Source organism: Neomonachus schauinslandi, chromosome 15 (genome assembly GCF_002201575.2).
Source record: "Neomonachus schauinslandi chromosome 15, ASM220157v2, whole genome shotgun sequence".
NCBI lineage: Eukaryota > Metazoa > Chordata > Mammalia > Carnivora > Phocidae > Neomonachus > Neomonachus schauinslandi.
Genome location: NC_058417.1, coordinates 30,644,576 through 30,664,940, shown reverse-complemented (window position 1 = coordinate 30,664,940; position 20,365 = coordinate 30,644,576). Strand labels below are relative to the sequence as shown.

Below are 20,365 nucleotides of genomic sequence, written 5' to 3'. Positions count from 1 at the left end.
GAAAACCCAAAAGACTCCACCCCAAAACTGCTAGAACTCATACAGGAATTCAGTAAAGTGGCAGGATATAAAATCAATGCACAGAGATCAGTGGTATTCCTACACACCAACAACAAGACAGAAGAAAGAGAAATTAAGGAGTCGATCCCATTTACAATTGCACCCAAAACCATAAGATACCTAGGAATAAATCTAACCAAAGAGGCAAAGGATCTGTACTCAGAAAACTATAAAATACTCATGAAAGAAATTGAGGAAGACACAAAGAAATGGAAAAACATTCCATGCTCATGGATTGGAAGAACAAATATTGTGAAGATGTCAATGCTACCTAGAGCAATCTACACATTCAGTGCAATCCCCATCAAAATACCATCCACTTTTTTCAAAGAAATGGAACAAATAATCCTAAAATTTGTATGGAACCAGAAAAGACCCAGAAGCCAGTGGAATGTTGAAAAAAAAAAGCTGGCGGCATCACAATTCCAGTCGTCCAGCTCTATTACAAAGCTGTCATCTTCAAGACAGTATGGTACTGGCACAAAAACAGACACATAGATCAATGGAACAGAACAGAGAGCCCAGAAATGGACCCTCAATTCTATGGTCAACTAATCTTTAACAAAGCAGTAAAGAATGTCCAATGGGAAAAAGATAGTCTCTTCAACAAATGGTGTTGGACCATTTCCTTACACCACACACAAAAATAGACTCCAAATGGTTGAAAGACCTCAATGTGAGACAGGAGCCCCTGAAAATCCTAAAGGAGAACACAGGCAGCAACCTCTTCAACCTCAGCCACAGCAACTTCTTCCTAGAAACATCGCCAAAGGCACGGAAGCAAGGGCAAAAATGAACTATTGGGACTTCATCAAGATAAAAAGCTTTTGCACAGCAAAAGAAACAGTCAACAAAACCAAAAGACAACCGACAGAATGGGAGAAGAGATTGGCAAATGACATATCAGATAAAGGGCTAGTATCCAAAATCTATAAAGACCTTATCAAACTCAACACCCAAAGAACAAAGAATCCAATCAAGAAATGGGCAGAAGACATGAACAGACATTTTTCCAAAGAAGACATCCAAATGGCCAACAGACACATGAAAAAGTGCTCAATATCGTTCAGCATCAGGGAAATCCAAATCAAAACCTCAATGAGATACCACCTCACACCAGTCAGAATGGCTAAAATTAACAAGTGAGGAAATGACAGATGTTGGCGGGGATGCGGAGAAAGGGGAACCCTCCTACACTGTTGGTGGGAATGCAAGCTGGTGCAACCACTCTAGAAAACAGTTTGGAGGCTTCTCAAAAAGGTGAAAATAGAGCTACCATATGATCCAGCAATTGCACTACTGGGTATTTATCCCAAAGACAGAAATGTAGGGATCCGAAGGGGTATGTGCACCCCGATGTTTATAGCAGCGATGTCTACAATAGCCAAAGATGTCCATCGATAGATGAATGGATAAAGAAGAAGTGGTATATATATACAATGGAATATTATGCAGCCATCAAAAGGAATGAGATCTTGCCTTTTGCAACGACGAGGATGGAACTGGAGGGTGTTATGCTGAGCGAAATAACTCAGTCAGAGAAAGATATGTATCATATGACCTCACTGATACGAGGAATTCTTAATCTCAGGAAACAAACAGGGTTGCTGGACTGAGGCGTGGGGTAGGAGGGATGGGGTGGCTGGGTGATAGACACTGGGGAGGGTATGTGCTATCATTAGCGCTGTGAATTGTGCAAGACTGTTGCATCTCAGATTTGTACCTCTGAAACAATGCAATATATGTTAAAAAAAAAAAAAAGGTAGCAGGAGTGGAAGAATGAAGGGGGGAAATCGGAGGGGGAGATGAACCATGAGAGACAATGGACTCTGAAAAACAAACTGAGGGTTCTAGAGGGGAGGGGGGTGGGGGGATGGGTTAGCCTGGTGATGGGTATTGAGGAGGGCACATTCTGCATGGAGCACTGGGTGTTATGCACAAACAATGAATCATGGAACACTACATCTAAAACTAATGATGTAATATATGGGGATAATATAAGAATTAAAAAACTTAAAAAAAAAAGACACAACAACAACAACAACACAATGTACGCTGGAACATCCCATTTAAATATGCAAATCCAGTTTTATACTGTGTGCCATCCTGGAGAGCAGGGAAATGTTTTTTGTGTCAGAGTCTTTGGGTACAGATCTTTGGTTGCATTTTGCAAGGATAATGCTAATATGCTGTTTCGATGCCAGTGTTTAGGGCTGTGTGTTGGCTTGAATAATAAGGAGACTTGGGGTATAAATCAACATTAGAATACCACTCATGGCCCATTGAAGCTGAATGGGTTCTGGCACCTGATCAGCTTGGTTTTATGGAGCCTATTGAATGTGTAACTTTATTTCTCTTTTTATGTTTTTCATTAGTAACAGAGAGAGATCTCGTAAGGAGTGCTATTCTTACATTCTTTTGACAAGAATTGGAATTTTTTTCTTGTGCTCTCAATTAGCTCATAAAACTATTTCTCTTCTCATGGCACTTCTGACCCCAAGTATGAGAGGTTTTGTCCCCCCTCATATTAAACAGTTCTGACGCTAACTACCCAGAGTTAGCATAGACCCCACAGGTTAAGGGGTCAGTCCCGTCAGACCATCCCCACTTCAGATGCCTGTTGCAAAAATCTGATTATCCCATACTTTTGACCAGTATGCTGTAAACTGGGGGTTCCCACAACCCCCTCCTTGGGTTGGACCATTTGCTAGAATGCCTCACAGAAGTCAGAGAAACATTTATATTTACTGCTTTATTATAGAGGGTGTTACAAAGGATGCAGATGAATAGTCGGGTGAAAGATATTCAGGACAAGGTCCAGAGGGTTCCAAGTGCTGCAGGAGCTTTTGTTCCCATGGAGTTGGGATGTGGATGTGTTCACCTACCTGGAAACCCTCTAAATTCCTTGTTTTGGGATTTTTGTGGAGACTTTATCACATAGGCATATTGATTATTAGCTCTAATCTTCAGCCCCTCTCCCTACGCAGAGGATGGAGGGTGGGGCTGAAGTTCCAAGCTTCTGATTGTGGTTTGGTCTCTGGTGACCAGCCCCCCTCTAGAAGCCCACCAAGAGTTGCCTCATTAGAACTTAAGATGCTTCTGTCACCCAGGGAATTCCTAGGTATTTAGGAGCTCTTTTTCAGGAACCAGGGGCAGAGACCAATATATATATATTTCTTATTTTACATATCGTTTAGCTTTTTAGGGGTCCTAGCTACATATGGGAGTCTTTGATCCATTGTCCTATCTTGATCAGACCCCAGCCTCTCAAGGTTATTGGATCTTGACAGATGGGTGCCTTTCAAGCCTTGAACCTTTATTGCCTCTACTATCTTGGGTCCTATATGGTTTTTCAGCCTTTGAGGGTTTCTCAATCTTTCTTGAAAGCTTAGGCGTGTTTGTTAAAATAGCATTATGTTGTATCCAGCAGGTTTGTTTTTTTTTTTTTAGGTATTTTGTTATCAGGAAGGTTTTCAGGATCTTGAGCATAATACTGGATCTTGAGTATGTGCTGGAAACCAAAAAGTATACAGCTTGCTTTTTCTAAAACTTGAGGTAAAATTCACATAATAATTAACCTCCATAAAAAAAAAAAAAAAAAAAAAAAAAAAATTAACCAGAGTGCCTGGGTGGCTCAGTCAGTTAAGCGTCTGCCTTCAGCTCAGGTCATGAACTGGGAGTCCTGGGATCAAGGTGCATTGGGCTCCCTACTCAGCAGGGAGCCTGTTTCTCCCTCTCCCTCTGCTCATCCCCCTGCTTATGCACACGCTCATGTTCGTTCTCTCTCAAATAAAATCTTTTTAAAAAAATAAAAAGTAACAGTCTTAAAGTATATGATGTGGTGGCATCTAGTACATTCACAACGGAGCTAGTTTTGGTTCCAAAACTTTTGGAACTAGTTCCAAAAAGGAAACCCCATACCCATTGAGCAGTCTCTCCCCCTTCCTGTCTTTGCCAAGTTCTACCTACCTGCTTACTATTTCTATGAATTTACCTATTCTGGGTATTTTATATAAATGTAATGATGCACTATATGGCTATTGTGTTTGGTTTCTTTCACTTCTACATCACTGACCTCTTTTCAGGGTTCACTCATGGGGCACCTGGCAGAATTGCATTCCTTTAGTGAATAATATTCCATTGTGTGGATATGCTGCATCTTATTTATGCATTTATTAGTTGATGGACATTTGGGTTGTGTTCACCTTTTGGCTATTAATGCTGCTATGAACATTCATCTACCAGTTTTGTTTTGTATTCCTGTGTTCATTTCTTTTGAGCGTATACCTAGGAGTAGCACTGCTGGGTCGTATAGTAATTGTGACTCCGGGTTTAACTTTTTAAGGAACTGTCAAACTGCTTTCCACAGTGGCTGCCCCATTTTACATTCCCACTGATACTATACAGGAGTTCCAGTTTCTCTGCTTCCTTGCCAACACTTGTTATTTTCTGGGGTTTTTTTTTAAATAGCTGTCTGGCGGGTGTGAAGTGGTATCTTATTATGATTTTGATTTGCATTTCCTAATGACTAATGATATTGAGCATCTCTATGTAACTTTTTAAAAGGTAGAGCACCTCATGCTGTCCTTGCTTGGAACCATGCAGTGGCTTCCCGTCACACTTGGAATAAAACCCCAACCTCCTTATTCTGGCCGCAGAGCCCTCCTGACCAGCTCCTGCTACCTCTCCTTCCACAGCCCATGCAGCTCTTCTCTTCAGTCCATGTACACTGGCCACCCTCCTGTTCTGTGGACACACCAAGTTTGTTCTTGCTAGAGAGTATTTCGTGGTCAACCGTCATGCTCCCCCTCTCTTCTAATGGCCAGCTTTTTCTCCTTACTCTGAGCTTAGTATGTTACCTCCTCTGAGAAACCTACCCTGACTCCCCAGGCATTAGACTCTCGACTTTTGTCTCCTGCCATTTCGTCGTCCACCTAGCACTCGGACGCTATTTTTGAATATGTGTTCAGCTGCCTTTTCCTACTAGAACAGAAGCTCCACAAAGCTCATCTCACCTAGTGCTCAGGTTCTGGCTCCCAGAGCAGTGCCTGGCATGATGTAATCACTCAATAAAAATAGCTTGGATAAATTAATGTTTTCCTTCCCCTAGATTTTATGTAGTTTAGAATAAAAATCTTAGGCTCCTGGGTGGCTCAGTCAGTTAAGCATCTGCCTTTGGCTCAGGTCATGATCCCAGGGTGCTGGGACTGAGTCTGCTTCTCCCTCTGCTCCTCCCCCCCAGCTTTGCACTCACTTGCTCTCTCTCAAAAATAAAAATGAAAACTTAAAAATCTTTGGGGCACCTGGTTAAGTGTCAGACTCCAGATTTCAGCTCAAGTCATGATCTTGGAGTTGTGGGATTGATCCCCATGTTGGGCTCTGTACTCAGTGCAGAGACTGCTTCATATTCTCTCTCCCTCTCGTTCACACACACACACTCTTAAATAAAATCTTAAAAAATAAAATAAAAATCTTTATCCTTGCTATGAGAGACGAATCTTCATTTTTTTTTTTCCCAATTAGATGGCTGGTTGTCTAAATAACATTTACTAACAATTCCTATCATCTCCATTAATTTCAAACACTCCTTTTGTATTCTGTATTCTAATACAAGGACATCTTTCTGGAGGCTGTTTTGTTTGTTTGATCTGTTTGTTCAGCCCTGTGCTGGCATCCTACTATTTTAATGATTCTAAGTATGTATTTTCATGCTTTTGTAGGGTTTGTCATTGAAACAAATGGCATGCTCAATTTAAATATTTTGAGGAGAGTTTAGTCAAGGTACTATTTATTCAGCAAGATAATGCAGGGTTTAGGGAAACCACAGGAGCTAGTTCACTATCCTGTGCTATTAACTAATATCCCGAGGCATAAGTAGGCAAGAGGGAAGTTTTGCCAGAACCCAAAGGAGAGAATAATGGAGAAAGCAGCCTTGAGAGTAGAGGTGCTTTTGGTGGACGGAGTAGAGGGAAAAATACCCAGATCTCACTTTCCTTCCTTCCTTCCCATTTCCTGCCAGTGCGTGCTGCTTGCTGAACTCAGTCGGAAGTGAGAGGGCATGGGACCTGGTGAGGTGTTCCCTGCAGGCCAGGCCCCGGGGCATAGAACAGGGCAGAGTGTGTGGATGGTGCATCTGGAGCGCAAACGGCATTCAACACATAGGACAACTCTAAAAAATTCATTGGCTTTTCTCGTACATACACTTTAGCAGTGGTCACAGTCTTAATGTGCAATTTGTTAATGTTAAAACCAGCCTCTGTACTTGGAATCTCTTCTGTTTTGTCTGCGGGTACTTACTTGCTACCAGCTGTTCTGTTAATTGCAGCCCATTCCCTGTCTGTGTCCCTCCATCTGAAATCTGGTATATATGAACTCCCTTATTGGTTCTTCCAGCTCAGGCTAAACAATTAGATCCTGAAGCCCTGCTAACTAGCAGGGCACCTGCTCTTTGTTAGTCTCTTAGGCAGAAAGACTATTTTGTGTAGTAGACACCTTTCCCTGCTTCCATATTGCTCGTGGACTTTGACCTTCATTGGGGGTGGAAACTGGATTTCTTTTAGTTTCCCAGAGTAGGGTACAAAGAGTCTGAGCAGCATCCAGTCTTGAGTGTTGTGATGAGTCAAGAGTTCTGCTCTGGTCACAGGGATGAAATGTTGTGGCGTGAGTCTTTCCTTTGCTTTCTTGGCATTTTACACTTGGCTTTGGGCTACTTTACTCTTACCTTGAATAACTGACTTCCCTGGTACCTCTCATTTCAGTCTTCTCTTTCTTTTGCCTAGCCCCAGTAGGGCAATGAAAGGAGAGAATGATTTAGTCTTCTGTAGAAGAAAGCAAGCTCTGTTTCAGAGTATAACTGGAGATGGGGCACCTGGGTGGCTCAGTTGGTTAGGTGTCTGCCTTCGGCTCAGGTCATGATCCCAGAGTCCTGGGATCAAGCCCCACATCCGGCTCCTTGCTCAGCGGGAAGCCTGCTTCTCCCTCTCCCTCTGTCTGCAGCTCCCCCTGCTTGTGTTCCCTCTCTCACTCTCTTTCTCTCTGTCAAATAAATAAATAAAATCTTTAAAAAAACAGTGTACAACTGGAGAAAGCCTTAGTCTAACTTAGTAGAGAAGTTTAAAATCAGGTCAATCTAAAATTTCATGCTATAAGGATAATTTGTTACCAGTTGTGGGGGGGGGGGCGGGGAACACAGTAAAATAAAAAGTCCTCCACTGGACATTTATTGTCTTTACCATTCAGAAACTTGTGGAAGGGACATTATCTCTGAGACCATCTCCCTTCCTTTACAGTGGCAAGTCATGGAGCTGGAGGGAGAACGTTGTTCTCCTGAACCTGTGTTCTATCCATTATACCAGCTTGCTTCTCATTGACTTTCTAGTATAGATGGCTTACCTGTTTTTTCCCTACCTCTCTAGCTAGGTTGGAAGCAACTTGAAGGCAGTAACCAAGTCATATACTTCTAAATCCATACAACTATGCATGTTTATAGCACATCCTTTGCACACTGAATGAGTTTATTAAATTTCTTTTTTTTTTAAGATTTTATTTATTCATTTGACAGAGAGCACAAGCAGGGGGAAAGGCAGAGGCAGAGGGAGAAGCAGACTCCCTGCTGAGCCGGGAGCCTGACGTGGGGCTCGATCCCAGGACCCGTAGATCATGACTGAGCCGAAGGCAGACTCTTAACCATCTGAGCCACCCAGGCGCCCTGAGTTCATTAAATTTCTGTTGAGTTGAATAGATTGATGATCTTTGTTGAAGAATTAATGACTTTAGGATAAAGGAGGTAAGGAATTACTGAAGACAAAGGCTTTTGGGGAAATAAAATTTTGATAATATTTGGTTAGGAAAAAGAATCAGAAGGACTCTACTGAGTTAATGATCTTTTTGAGTATGATCTTGACCATTAATTTGCTATTTATTCAGCTGGCATCTCTAAAAGAAAAGGACTACAAGCAAGTGACGCTGAGAACTGTTCAGTTTTAGGGTGGGAGGGGTAGTTTTTTATTTTTTTGCAGATAGAGATGTTCTCTGGGGCTCCTGCAGTCTGGGTAGGGAGGACAGATAGGGAGGAAATATGTTATGGGCTGATAATAAGAGTATTGCCTTGCAGGTATTATTTCCAGAGAAGGCTTGCAAGAAACACATTTCTTCCCATTTTCATTTTTTCAGGGGAGATGTTCAGGCACTTCTATTTTTTTCTTTTTATTGAGTTGGACTCTGTTGCTGAATGTGGGCTGCTGCAGTTGGAGTTGAAAGTGCAAAAGGACCTCCTTCCTTAATTCCTGAGTCCTCCATGGAGGACTAGGAGCCATCTGGATGTCAGGAGAAGAAGCTCTTAATGAGCTCTTTTTGTTTTGCTCTAAAGACTTTTGAACTGATTGTTAAATTCCCTTGAACTGAGAAGCCTGCCTTTGCTTTGATATGGTATTTAAGGGGGGGCAATTCCAGGGGCTCTGTGATGGACATATGCACCAGCGGCTGTTACTCTGTGTTTTGACTCTCTCCCCCCCTGGCTTCCCACATCCACAGCCCTGCAGGTGCCTGCTGCGGGGGAACTTCTGACCCATCCTCTTGGTTCATGGTGCTTGATCTAGGCTCTTTCCAGGTGGCATGGCCCTCCTCGGAGACAGACATCAACTGCAAAGATCAGAGTGGGCTGGCTTTTGAAGAGGTTTTTCAAATTCTGCTCTGCAAACCTGCTGAGAAATGTGATGTTCCTTTCATGTTTCTATTCCATCTGTCTTTTGAGAGGGTCTTCTTGTGACCGGGGGCTATTGATGTTGGCTGCAAATTCATTTCAAATTAATTTCTACATTTTTGTCACGGGCATCTAACAACCATTGTATTTCCTTGATCTTGACATGGCTCTAGCAAGGCTGCCAGTGAGCAAGAACAATTTCATTATACTCAGTAATGGAAAAGTTCTCGTTCAGCATGGGGGTTAAGTGCTGTTCTTTGTTCTCTCCTCAGAAGCACATTGGGTCCTGAGTAAAGGTGTAATACAGGGTTGTATTAGCTATCTGGTTAACTTTCCAGTGATACTTCTTATGCAATCATTAATACATTTATTGACTACCCACTGTATGCCAGTCACCCTGGGGTTTCAACTTTACCATTTCCTATTTTTACAACAACCCTGCAAGATAGTTGTTATCCTTGTTTTATAGATGTGTAAAAAAACAAAACTGAATCTAAAATTTAACTAAATCCCATGTCAGGTATGCATATGGGGGTGGCCTTTGGTCTACAGAGTCTAAAGTCTGCTCTCTTTGCACTATTCCAGGGGGCCATAGAAAGCCAAATTTAGCCTAACACCTGTCTTTGTTTTATTAGGATATGGGCACACCCACTTATTTGCATATCACCCATGGTTTCTTTTATGTTATAATGGCAAAGTTAGGTAGTTCTGTTCTCTGACAGAGAACATATGGTCCAGAAAGCAGAAAATATTTAATACTATCTGGGCCTTTAAGAAAAAGTTTGCCAACCCCTGCTGATAGTGGCCATGTCATTAGCAAAGAGGACAGTTTTTCTGGCTGCAGATTGCGGTTACAAAACCCAGAGTCTATCCTTTATCTGTCTGTATCACTTTTTTCCTTTTCATTTCCTTTTGTCTTCCAAATATTTTTGTTAGGATTCTGTAGAGGGTAGTGGCTTTTACCTCTGAGTCCAAATGCCAGTTATTAATGCTTTGATTGATTTCTTTAGAGATTTTCTGTCAGGACTCTTGTAATAGATGGTTTGAGACTCTAAATGGGTTTTGCCGACTATCAGTTTTTCAACAGGTCTGTCTTTCTTGAGGGAAAATGAGTAAGATAGTGGAATAGTCTAACGATCTAGCAAGTTCTGTTGCTCTCATTTTGAAGGTGTTCTTGCCTGACCTTAATATACTATTATGTTTACAAATTCTAGCTGAGGTGGGCTTGAAGAAATATGAATATTTTATGCTCCTCAAGCTTGCCTATAAGGATATAAGTTGTAAGACAGCAGTTTTCAAATTGTCCATGTACATAAAAAACACTTCAGGATGCTTACTAAAAAATAATATATATATATATATATATATGTATTTGTGTGTGTGTATATGTATATATGAATATGTATATGTATATATTCCCAGACCCTCAGCCCTGGGGATTCTGAATCAGTGTGTCAGCTGTAGATGCCCCTGATGCTTATGAGGAAAAGCTAATTTGGGGGTTGCAGTCCTGGCTTAATGCAGTGACTCTGGGTAGTCCTAACAAGGATAGTATTCCTGACCTTTTTTTCCTTCTAATTTTGGTTCGGTTTATGTTGGGATGTGATTTTGTAATTGTAAACTTTAAATATTTAAGTAAAATGTAATAGGAAAATTATGCCACTCTAAATGTATTTTAACTACTCCTTTCTTCTACTATCACTAAAAGCGACAGTAAGCATTTTGTGTTTTATGTAGTGCTTTATAGTGCTAGAGTTCCTCATTATACACATCTCATTTGCTTTTTATATCACCCCTTGAGGTAGATGTGGCAATTAATATAACTTTCATTTATCAAATGAGGAAACAGATTTAGAAAACAAGTGATTTCTGTATTCTGCAGCTAGTAAGCGGTACCTCTAGAATTCCCATACACCACTTCTAATTTCTAGTCTGGTGTTCTGTGCAGTGTACCATCGTGTTCTTATGACACCTATTTTGGTTTTTAGAGGAAAATATAATCATGTGTAACTCATTGCCTTCTGATAAGAAGGACAGGTTGTACATAATTACATACTTCGGTAATCTCCCGTAGGTGACTCATGGAGGAAGGGAGCAACCAGCATTGGTACATGAGTTTCTTTATAGAACTTCCCTACCACAGAAAAAGAAATTTCTCTCCTTTCTTTGACAGAAACTTTATAAGACAGGTCGGGAGATGCAGGAGAGGATCATGGACCTGCTCATAGTGGTGGAGAATGAAGATGTAACTGTTGAGCTAATTCAAGTGAATGAGGATTTGAATAACGCCCTCCTTGGATGTGAGAGGTGAGCTGATGTGCACCCTCCCTACCCTCCTGCACTTGTAGTTTCTCCAGCAGTGGCTCAGCATTCTTATAAGAGTACCTGCTGGGTAAACACTCAGTTAAGACCAGGAACAGCTTCAGGACAAGGCTGCCTTCCTTCCAAGAGAGGGAATATGGTCCTGGCTTTCTGGGAGCTTGTGATACGGCTTGCAAGAATGAGTTGTACATCTACGCAGTGCTGGGGGCATTCTCGGGCAGTGTAAACATCTGACCATAGCAGGGCCTGGATCTTATTCACCTGATAATGTCTGTACTGAGCGCATTGTAGACTCAAACAGATGAACAGTATAAACAGCATCTTGGTAAAAGTGAGGTTTATCCTAAGTTCGAGATGGACAAGAACATAGAACAGTGCAGAGGAGAGGGGAGGATATTGTATATGAAGAAAATAGTCTATACAAAACCAGAGCAGTAGTGAGGACATTTTGTATATGAACATAGGTTTTTTCCTAAATTTCCATTCAGAAAAGTATGAGGACAAAAATTTTAAATATTCATCATTTTGTCACTACATTTTAGTCTTTTTCCTACTTTTTTTTTTCAGTTGTGATCATGTAAAGAACATACACTTCTGTTTCTCCAATTTTATTCACCACATAACAAGTATTTGTGTAGCCTATGCTTTGAATTCCTTTTGATAAGCTGTTATGTTTAAGAGCTCCATAATAGCCCCTTTCCCAGTTCACTTATTTGGAATTTTAGTTGTTTCTAACTCATTTATTCATCAAAATAAGAGTCTTATAATCTACTGGAATAGGCAAGGCTCTAAGTCAGAAAAACACTTCGAGTACAAATAGATACACTTGGAAATTGAAATATGTGCAGTGAAACAAAGTGCAAGAGGTCGGCTTGGTGAGAATATCAGCCAGACCTAATCCAGGTGGGGAGGAGGGGGAAAAGGGGGGCGTCGATGAGGAGGTGCCATTATGGTGAGCACTGCAAAATGAGTGGGCATCGATGGAACAAGGAGCAGTGCAGGAGCTTGGAGGGTTTGTGAAGCTATGGAAAAGCACACAGGCCTGGGGAGAGAGTGAGCAGCCAGGATCCATCCCCCAGGAGCTGGGGCATGCCTAGACTGAGAGGTGACTTTTTCCTTTGTCTTAATGTATAAAAATGTGTGGAATTTAACAAACAAGCAAACAAAACAACCAAGCTCATAGATGCAGAGGAACTTGGTGTGGTTGCCAGAGGTACGGGGGGTGGGAGGTGGGAGTAATGGGGGAAGGGGGTCAAAAGGTAAAAAAATAAATAAATAAAAGGAACAGCAACCAAATGTAATGTGTGGGCTTTACCTGGATCCTACTTTGAGCACACTAACATTAAAAAAACATTTAGTTGCTACTGAGAGAAATTTGACTATGGATGGAATATTAATTAATATTAAGGACTTAAGGGGGGAAAATATAATGGTTAAGTCGGTGGTTAAGTTGGAAAATGCCTTTATTTTTGGAGAACGCCTTCTAAAATATCTAGGCATGAAATGTCCTAAAGTATATAATTTTAAATATTTCAGCAAAAAACATATAAAGCAAATCTGGCAAAAGATACACGGTTGTTAAACTTAGCTGATGAATACAGGGGTGTTCATCATACTGTTCTCTTTACTTTTCTATAGGTTTGAAAGTTTCCTAATAAAAAGTTAAAGTGAGTGAATCTGAGTTAACAATTAATGTCACATATATAAAGCAACTTATTTCAGTGCTTTTAAAATATTGTATAAAACAGTTGTACATAAATGCTCCCAAAGATCTATTATTAGGAACCTTGAAAAAAGAGAAAAAAAAGTCCTACAGCTCCAGGCAAGTCTCGTGATCTCTTTCCAAAACTATCCCTAGGACTTCCTGTTATAGTGATTCTAGAGCATGTGTGCTCCCCACACTTTTTCTAGATCGTTTCTCAATAGGAGTGATGTTGATATTTTGGGTGAGACAGTTTTCCCTTGTGTGGACCCTACTTAGTGGTTCATAAGGGAAATAGGGGAACAGGGCTGGATTCAAAAAAAATATTTTATGAATCAAATCTTGGTGATATCTGGGAAAATTGCTTACCTTTTTAAGACTTAAGTATGTTCCTATTTATTAAAGAGGCTAATATTACCTATTTGCAGTGTTTCGTTTTTGTTTTGAGAACTAAAGGAGTTCATGTATATGAAAGCACCTTGGGGAGTGCTGGCATGTGGACACTCATTAAACATTAATTTCTTCCTCCTCCCCCTTAACATCCCACTGGGCCTTTTAACTTATTGACTTAGAGTTTTTTCTGTTGATCGTGAATGAACGGAGAGAACCAGTGAAATAAAACCAATAGCTATGAAATTAGTTTTTTCCTTTACTGTCTCTTACGTACTGCCTATCAGAGACCACAGCCATTCATTCATATGAAGAGGTGACTGTGCGTTGACTGAGCATGTGAGCCCAGCAACCAGTGTTGTCTGAGTGCTCAACAAACTCAAATTCTTGCCTTTTGTTTTCTGCGGCATAGATCTTAGTAAGTGGAAGACAAGCTCAGGAAAACCACGTAGCTGTCAGCAGTATGCTGCCTTCTGGTTTTCCTTTTGGGGAATTCTATTGCAAACCATTAAGACCACTGGCTAAAAGTTTCTTCTGAAGGGGAATGTCTGATATCAAGAGATTGGGTTCCTTCTGTGAATGGCTCATTCTGATTGAGCCCTGAACCATGTGTGCCAAAAGTAACTGCACTCAATTGTGGGACAGAAACACTGAAGTCCTGAGATTCAGAGAGATATTTTTTTGCCTCTAGAAAAGATAGTAGTCTTGGTATATTAGTTTTCTGTAGCTGCTGTAACAAATTATCACAAAGTTAGTGGTTCAAAACAGCCTAAACTTATTATCCTACAGTTCTGTAAGTGTCCAAAATGGGTCTTGCCGGGCTAACATCAAGGTGTCAATAGGGGTACATTCCTTTTTGGAGGCTCTAGAGGAGAATCCGTTTGCTTAACTTCTGCAGCTTCTCGAGGCTGCCCACTCTCCTTGGCTCATGATCCCTTTCCCCCATCTTCAAAGCCAACATGGTCTGGTTGAGTTTTTTTATATTGTATCATTCTTGCTTCCCCTTCTGCCTTCCTCTTCACATTTAAGGGCCTTTGTCGTTACATTGCTCATCTGTATAGTCCAGGCTAATCTCCCTATTAAAGTCTCCTTATTAAGGCAACCTTACATTTGCCATCCAACCTAACATATTCACTGTTCCAATGACTAGGGTATAGATATCTTGGAAGGGGGGGAGCCCCATTCTGTTCATCACAGTCTGCCCTCTGTCCCCCCAAAGATTCAGATCTATCCACATGCAAAATACATTTGCCCTATTCCAACATCCCCCAAAGTCTCTGCTCATTACATCTAGGGAAGAGTTGTGCAAATAAGAAAACAGAAGTTTGCTACTCGAGGCTTGATCTGTGAGGGTTGTTCTTACCCAGCACATAACTAGCGTACAAAAAGCCAATGCCATGAGGAGGTGGAAGAAAAAACATGTGTTCTAGAAAGGGGAAAAAACCCTTAAACCTAAGGGCATGTTCTAATTTAGTATGTTTCTAAAGCAACTCTTAGTTTGCAAAGCATTTCCACATTCATCCACCTGTATTATCTTTCTAGGGGTCACCCCTGAGAATAACTTTCTGAGGAAATGCTTCAAATGCTGCTATTCTCTTTTAGCGAGAACTGGGGATCAGAAGCTATATCCACGATCCTATAGCTATGTGATAATAAAGCTGACACTTGATCCTTGGACTACTGACTTCAACTTCACTATTCTTTCAAACCTATTTATTTTTATTTTTTATTGTTATGTTAATCACCATACATTACATTACATCATTAGTTTTTGATGTAGTGTTCCATGATTCATTGTTTGTGCATAACACCCAGTGCTCCATGCAGAACGTGCCCTCTTTAATACCCATCACCAGGCTAACCCATCCTCCCACCCCCCTCCCCTCTAGAACCCTCAGTTTGTTTTTCAGAGTCCATCGTCTCTCCTGATTCGTCTCCCCCTCCGATTTCCCCCCCTTCATTCTTCCCCTCCTGCTATCTTCTTTTTTTTTTTTCCTTAACATATATTGCATTATTTGTTTCAGAGGTACAGATCTGAGATTCAACAGTCTTGCACAATTCACAGCGCTTACCAGAGCACATACCCTCCCCAGTGTCTATCACCCAGCCACCCCATCCCTCCCACCCCACCCCCCCACTCCAGCAACCCTCAGTTTGTTTCCTGAGATTAAGAATTCCTCATATCAGTGAGGTCATATGATACATGTCTTTCTCTGTTTGACTTATTTCGCTCAGCATAATACCCTCCAGTTCCATCCACGTCGTTGCAAATGGCAAGATCTCATTCCTTTTGATGGCTGTATAATATTCCATTGTATATATATATACTACCTCTTCTTTATCCATTCATCTGTCGATGGACATCTTGGCTCTTTCCACAGTTTGGCTATTGTGGACATTGCTGCTATAAACATCGGGGTGCACGTACCCCTTTGGATCCCTACTTTTGTATCTTTGGGGTAAATACCCAGTAGTGCAATTGCTGGATCATATGGTAGCTCTATTTTCAACTTTTTGAGGAACCTCCATATTGTTTTCCAAAGTGGTTGCACCAGCTTGCATTCCCACCAACAGTGTAGGACGGTTCCCCATTCTCCACATCCTTGCCAACATCTGTCGTTTCCTGACTTGTTAATTTTAGCCATTCTGACTGGTGTGAGGTATCTCATTGAGGTCAAACCTATTGTTTATTTACTCATCTGTTCCTCTTGTATTCCCAGTGTACGAGCAATGTAAAATTTAAGTTGTAAGGGTGTCATAAAAATGAAGATAAGCTGAAAATATGTTAAATGTATTGGAATTGTTATGGAACATTATTTATAATGGCAGGATTGGAAACAAATATCTGAGATTAAGAATAGTTAAACGTGGGGGCGCCTGGGTGGCTCAGTCGGTTAAGCGTCTGACTTCGGCTCAGGTCATGATCTCGGGGTCTTGAGATCAAGCCCCCATGTCCAGCTCCATGCTCAGCTTGGGGTGGGGGGCGGTCTGTTTCTCCCTCTCCCTCTGCCTCTTCCCCCACTCGTGCTCTGTCTCTCAAACGGATAGGTAAAATGTGTTAAAAAAAAAAAAAGTTAAATGTATGCTACATTCATAGAAGGTAAAATATGCAGCCACTAAAAATTGCATTTCTGAATAACTGGAAAAATGCTCGCAACATAATTGAATTAGGATAAAGAACTATGTGAAATATAATTGCAAAATAAGCTTTAAAATAGATTAATTTACAGAAAAAGATACCAAAAGGAAATACATCATGATGTTAATAGGGACCATTTCTAGGTGATGGAACTACTACTCTTTTTTTTTAATTTATTTTATTTATTTGAGAGAGAGCACGAGTGCATGAGTAGGGGGAAGGGCAGAGGAGAGAGAGAGAACCTCAAGTAGACTCCATGCCCAATGCAGAGCCTGATGTGGGGCTTGCTCTCATGACCCTGAGATCACGACCCAAGCTGAAAGCAAGAGTCAGATGCTCGACCACATGAGCCACCCAGGCACCCCTATTACTAGTTTTTAATATGTATTTTCTCACAGTTTTCCCTAAAGGCATTACAACCCCTATAAACTGGAAAAAAAGATTTTTCTTTTGGAAGAAAAATTTATTAAAGTACTTTTTTGGGAGTCAGTGGGGATGAGGCTGATTGTCTTTGTTTCCAGAATATTCGCATGTTAATAATTTTTAAGGATTATAGCATTTTCATATCTGTTTTCTTTTAAATACTTAAGTTTTGCTCTCAAACAGATTCACTCGGAACCAACAAAGGATTTTGGAGCAAAATAGGAACCAGAGGGAAGATGCCAATGTAAGTGAACAAAAATGTTATAAAAAACAATTGAACATTTTACAAATTGTACAGTAGGGAATAAGGCTTACCTAAAACAAGTCTTAAAACAGAGGAGACATCCATTAAAAATTTGTGGAGTGGTTTTGGTGGTGTAGAGTGTTTGCCTTAACAATTCGATGTTATTAAGTTACTAATAAGAGGTCACAAGAATATTGTCTGATTATGTAGAAACTCATGTAGGTGGTGAGATGTGATTAGTACGAGTGTTGCCTGTTGAACAGAATGTTCTCCTTTGAGATGCATCCAAATAGGATTTTCCTTTCTCAAAAAAAAAAAAAAAAAAAAGTCCCTGGGGAGAAAGCCATGATGAATTACCTGACACATTTTTTCTGAATTGTATTTTTGTTTGCTTTGTTTTCAGACTGCCAGTGAACCTTCTGCCCCATCCTGTGATCTCTTGGGCCTTAGGCTCAGTCCTCCAATGCCTAGGGCCTCTCTGGGAGAACTCAACACCACGAATGCTCAGCTTTCAGACTTAAGTAAATAAGCACATGGGCCTTTCAGACCAGCAGAAGAGCTTGATGTGAAACAGTTCTGCTTGGTTTCATGATTAAATGCAACCTGGGAAGGACTGAAGTCCGTTTGAATATCAGAGAACTGTATCAGGAGATGTAATTATTCCTTGGCAAATGGTTGGGTCAAACCCAGCAATGGGATATGTCTGGGGGGGGGAGGGGGGTTGGATCCCTGAAACTCATCCCCCTGTCTTAGAATCTCATCGAATTCACCTGGCCTGCTTTAATAGAGGTGGTTCAACATCATGGCCAAACTTAAAACCACTCTGAACCACACATGACCTTTGGGTTTCTCTGCTATGCTACAGCATTAGGTAAGGGAATATTTGATGCAGATAGAGAAAGTCAGGAATTAGGAGGACTGATCTACATGGTGGTGAAATGTGGAGAAAAAAACAAGGTTTTTGAGGTAGAAGTCCAAGTTGAAATCCCCTGTCTGCCACATTTTAGCCACCCAACCTTTGAGACTTTCCTACTTTGGGGTGTATCACTTAGGATTATAGGAAGTTGAGAGCTTGGGCAGGAGAGAGTAGAGCTCCATATATGCTCTAGCTTTTTACTTTTGTGCTTGAGAGAACAAGACACACAGAATCCCTTCCATTCTAGATAAATTTGGGATTTCAGAAAACTGGATATAATTAACATTTGTTACCTTCGCAACATCCTCTTTTTGTGGCAGCATTTCTCTTTCCAGTTACCATTAATAATGTCCTTTAATTTCTGTTTGAGGAGGTGCCTCGTTAGCGCAGTAGGTAGCACGTCAGTCTCATAATTTCTGTTTGAGGAAATCATTTTATGGTGGCAGAAATACCTGTTTTGTTTTTTTTGTTTTTATTGTGGAGAATCAAACAGAACAACTGAATGACAAAATGTTTTAAAACCAAACAAGTCCATTTTGTGTTCTAGGTTTCAGCTCTCCAAGTCCTGTTGTAACAAACAACTTGAACCCCAGTCTTCATCCACAGGTGGATTTACTAGCCTTGGAAAATACAGAAACACCCCTGTAAGTATGTCCAGTGATACTCCAGAGGTAGTATCATTTCCTTCTGATTCCTCATACTTAAGAAAGCATGACATAAGAGAAAAAGTAGAGACTTAGGAATCAGACAGTCCTGAGTTAGAATCTCAGCTCTGCTTTCTACCAGCTGCATGATCTTGGATGAGAAACTTCACCAGTGTGAACCTTCATTTTTCTTCTGAGAATACTTCCTAGGATTCTTGTAAAGATTCTGTGAGATGCTATATGTACCTCCTAATACCGTGCTCTAGGTGGTAAGCCTTCCAAAAATTATTTGTTATTTTTCAGTGGTAACAGGAGATGGGGGAAGAACAAAGGGAATTGAATGACAAGGGAGTTAGAACAAATAATGGCCACACCAGTTTACGGAGCATTTGCCATGTGCCAGGCACTTTACTAAGCTGTGTTTGTTTATTCCATTTAATCTTTGCAAAAACTCTCGGACCTGTGCTGTTGTCATTATGCCCATTTTACAGGAGAAAAGGCTGAGATTTAGGGAATAGAAATGGCCCAAGTTCATATAGCTATGAAGAAGCAGGTCAGACGAACTGATAGTTCACCAAAAAAGAGATGCAAATGGCCTATAAACAGATGCAGTGATGCTCAACCTTACTTAAAGTTACAGAAATATAAACTACGATGACTTTTTATTTTTAACTTCGCAGATTGGTAAGAGTCTAAATGTTTGTTAATGTACTTTATTGGCTATGGAAAGACCGATACGGTCACAAAATTATGCAATCCTTGTGAGGGGCAAGTGGCAATATCTGTTACAATTAAAATGCATTTACCTTTGAACCCACCATCTCATTTCTAGGAATTCATACTCATGCAAAATGAGGTGTTCACAAGATTATTCTTGACATTTGGGCACAGCTAGTAATTGGAAATGACTCAAGTATGCATCAGCTGTGGCCTAAATATCTACATAATGTATTACTATACAGCTAGGGGACAAATCACCAATATATTATGAAGTGAAAAAGTGTGCAAAGTAATGTGTGTATACTATCTTAAATTTGCATAAGAAAGTAGGAAATAATATAAACATTTGCCTCTTTGCGTAAACAAACACAAGAAAGATGCTGAAGAAACTGAAAAAGGCACAATTCCCTTAAGGTCAAGGAGAAGCAGGATAGAGTAGATACAGCAAAAAATACACGGAAGTTGGATTTTCTGTACATCAAAGGCTGTTTTTTTTTTTCCTTTTAAATGGAAATATTTTAGGTAATAGTGTATTTCCATGATTCAGGTATCAAAATGATATAAAAGATCTATAAGGACAGTGCTTGATCTCACCCCACCCCCATGCTTCCAGTTCCCCCTCTCCTTAGGTCACATCCTGCTCCTTCCCTGGTAGCCACTTTATTTGTCCTTCCAAAGTGTCTTTAGGTAAATATTGAATATGACTTTTTTCTCCTTTATTAAATACAGCAGACTGTACATACTATTTTGAACCTTGCTTCTGTTTTTCACTTAACATAGCTTGATAAAAATACATACGTTTTTACATCAGTGGATTTAGACATATTTTTAGAGTTGTCCAGTGTTTTTACCTAATGTACCCAATCACTGAATTACTTTTCTACGTTAAAAAAGGAGTTGGGGGCAGAGGGAGGGAAATGAGAAAGGAGAATCAAACTGGGAAGAAAGAGAAAACTGAGGAAAGCTTCATGTGTTGGGAAAGAACAGTGTCAGTGGCTGGGTCATGAACAACTAGTTGGGTCAGTACCTCTGGTCTTGACTAACTGTGATACAAGTAATGTTGCAATGCTGTAGGCAGATTTCCAGGAAGTTGCTTAGTAAATA

The 20,365-nt window shown here is 40.5% G+C and overlaps 1 protein-coding gene across 2 annotated transcripts in view; it reads left to right on the top strand.

Moving 5' to 3' along the window:
* TOM1L1 (target of myb1 like 1 membrane trafficking protein) overlaps positions 1-20,365 on the top strand; it is an 82,689-nt gene that overhangs the window by 24,125 nt on the left and 38,199 nt on the right. For both annotated transcript variants that reach the window (XM_021703962.1, XM_021703963.1), the window contains exons 8-11: positions 10,935-11,068; positions 16,921-16,981; positions 17,385-17,502; positions 18,445-18,541. In XM_021703962.1, the coding sequence (XP_021559637.1) occupies positions 10,935-11,068; positions 16,921-16,981; positions 17,385-17,502; positions 18,445-18,541 (410 nt within the window). The remainder of the gene's footprint in view (positions 1-10,934; positions 11,069-16,920; positions 16,982-17,384; positions 17,503-18,444; positions 18,542-20,365) is intronic.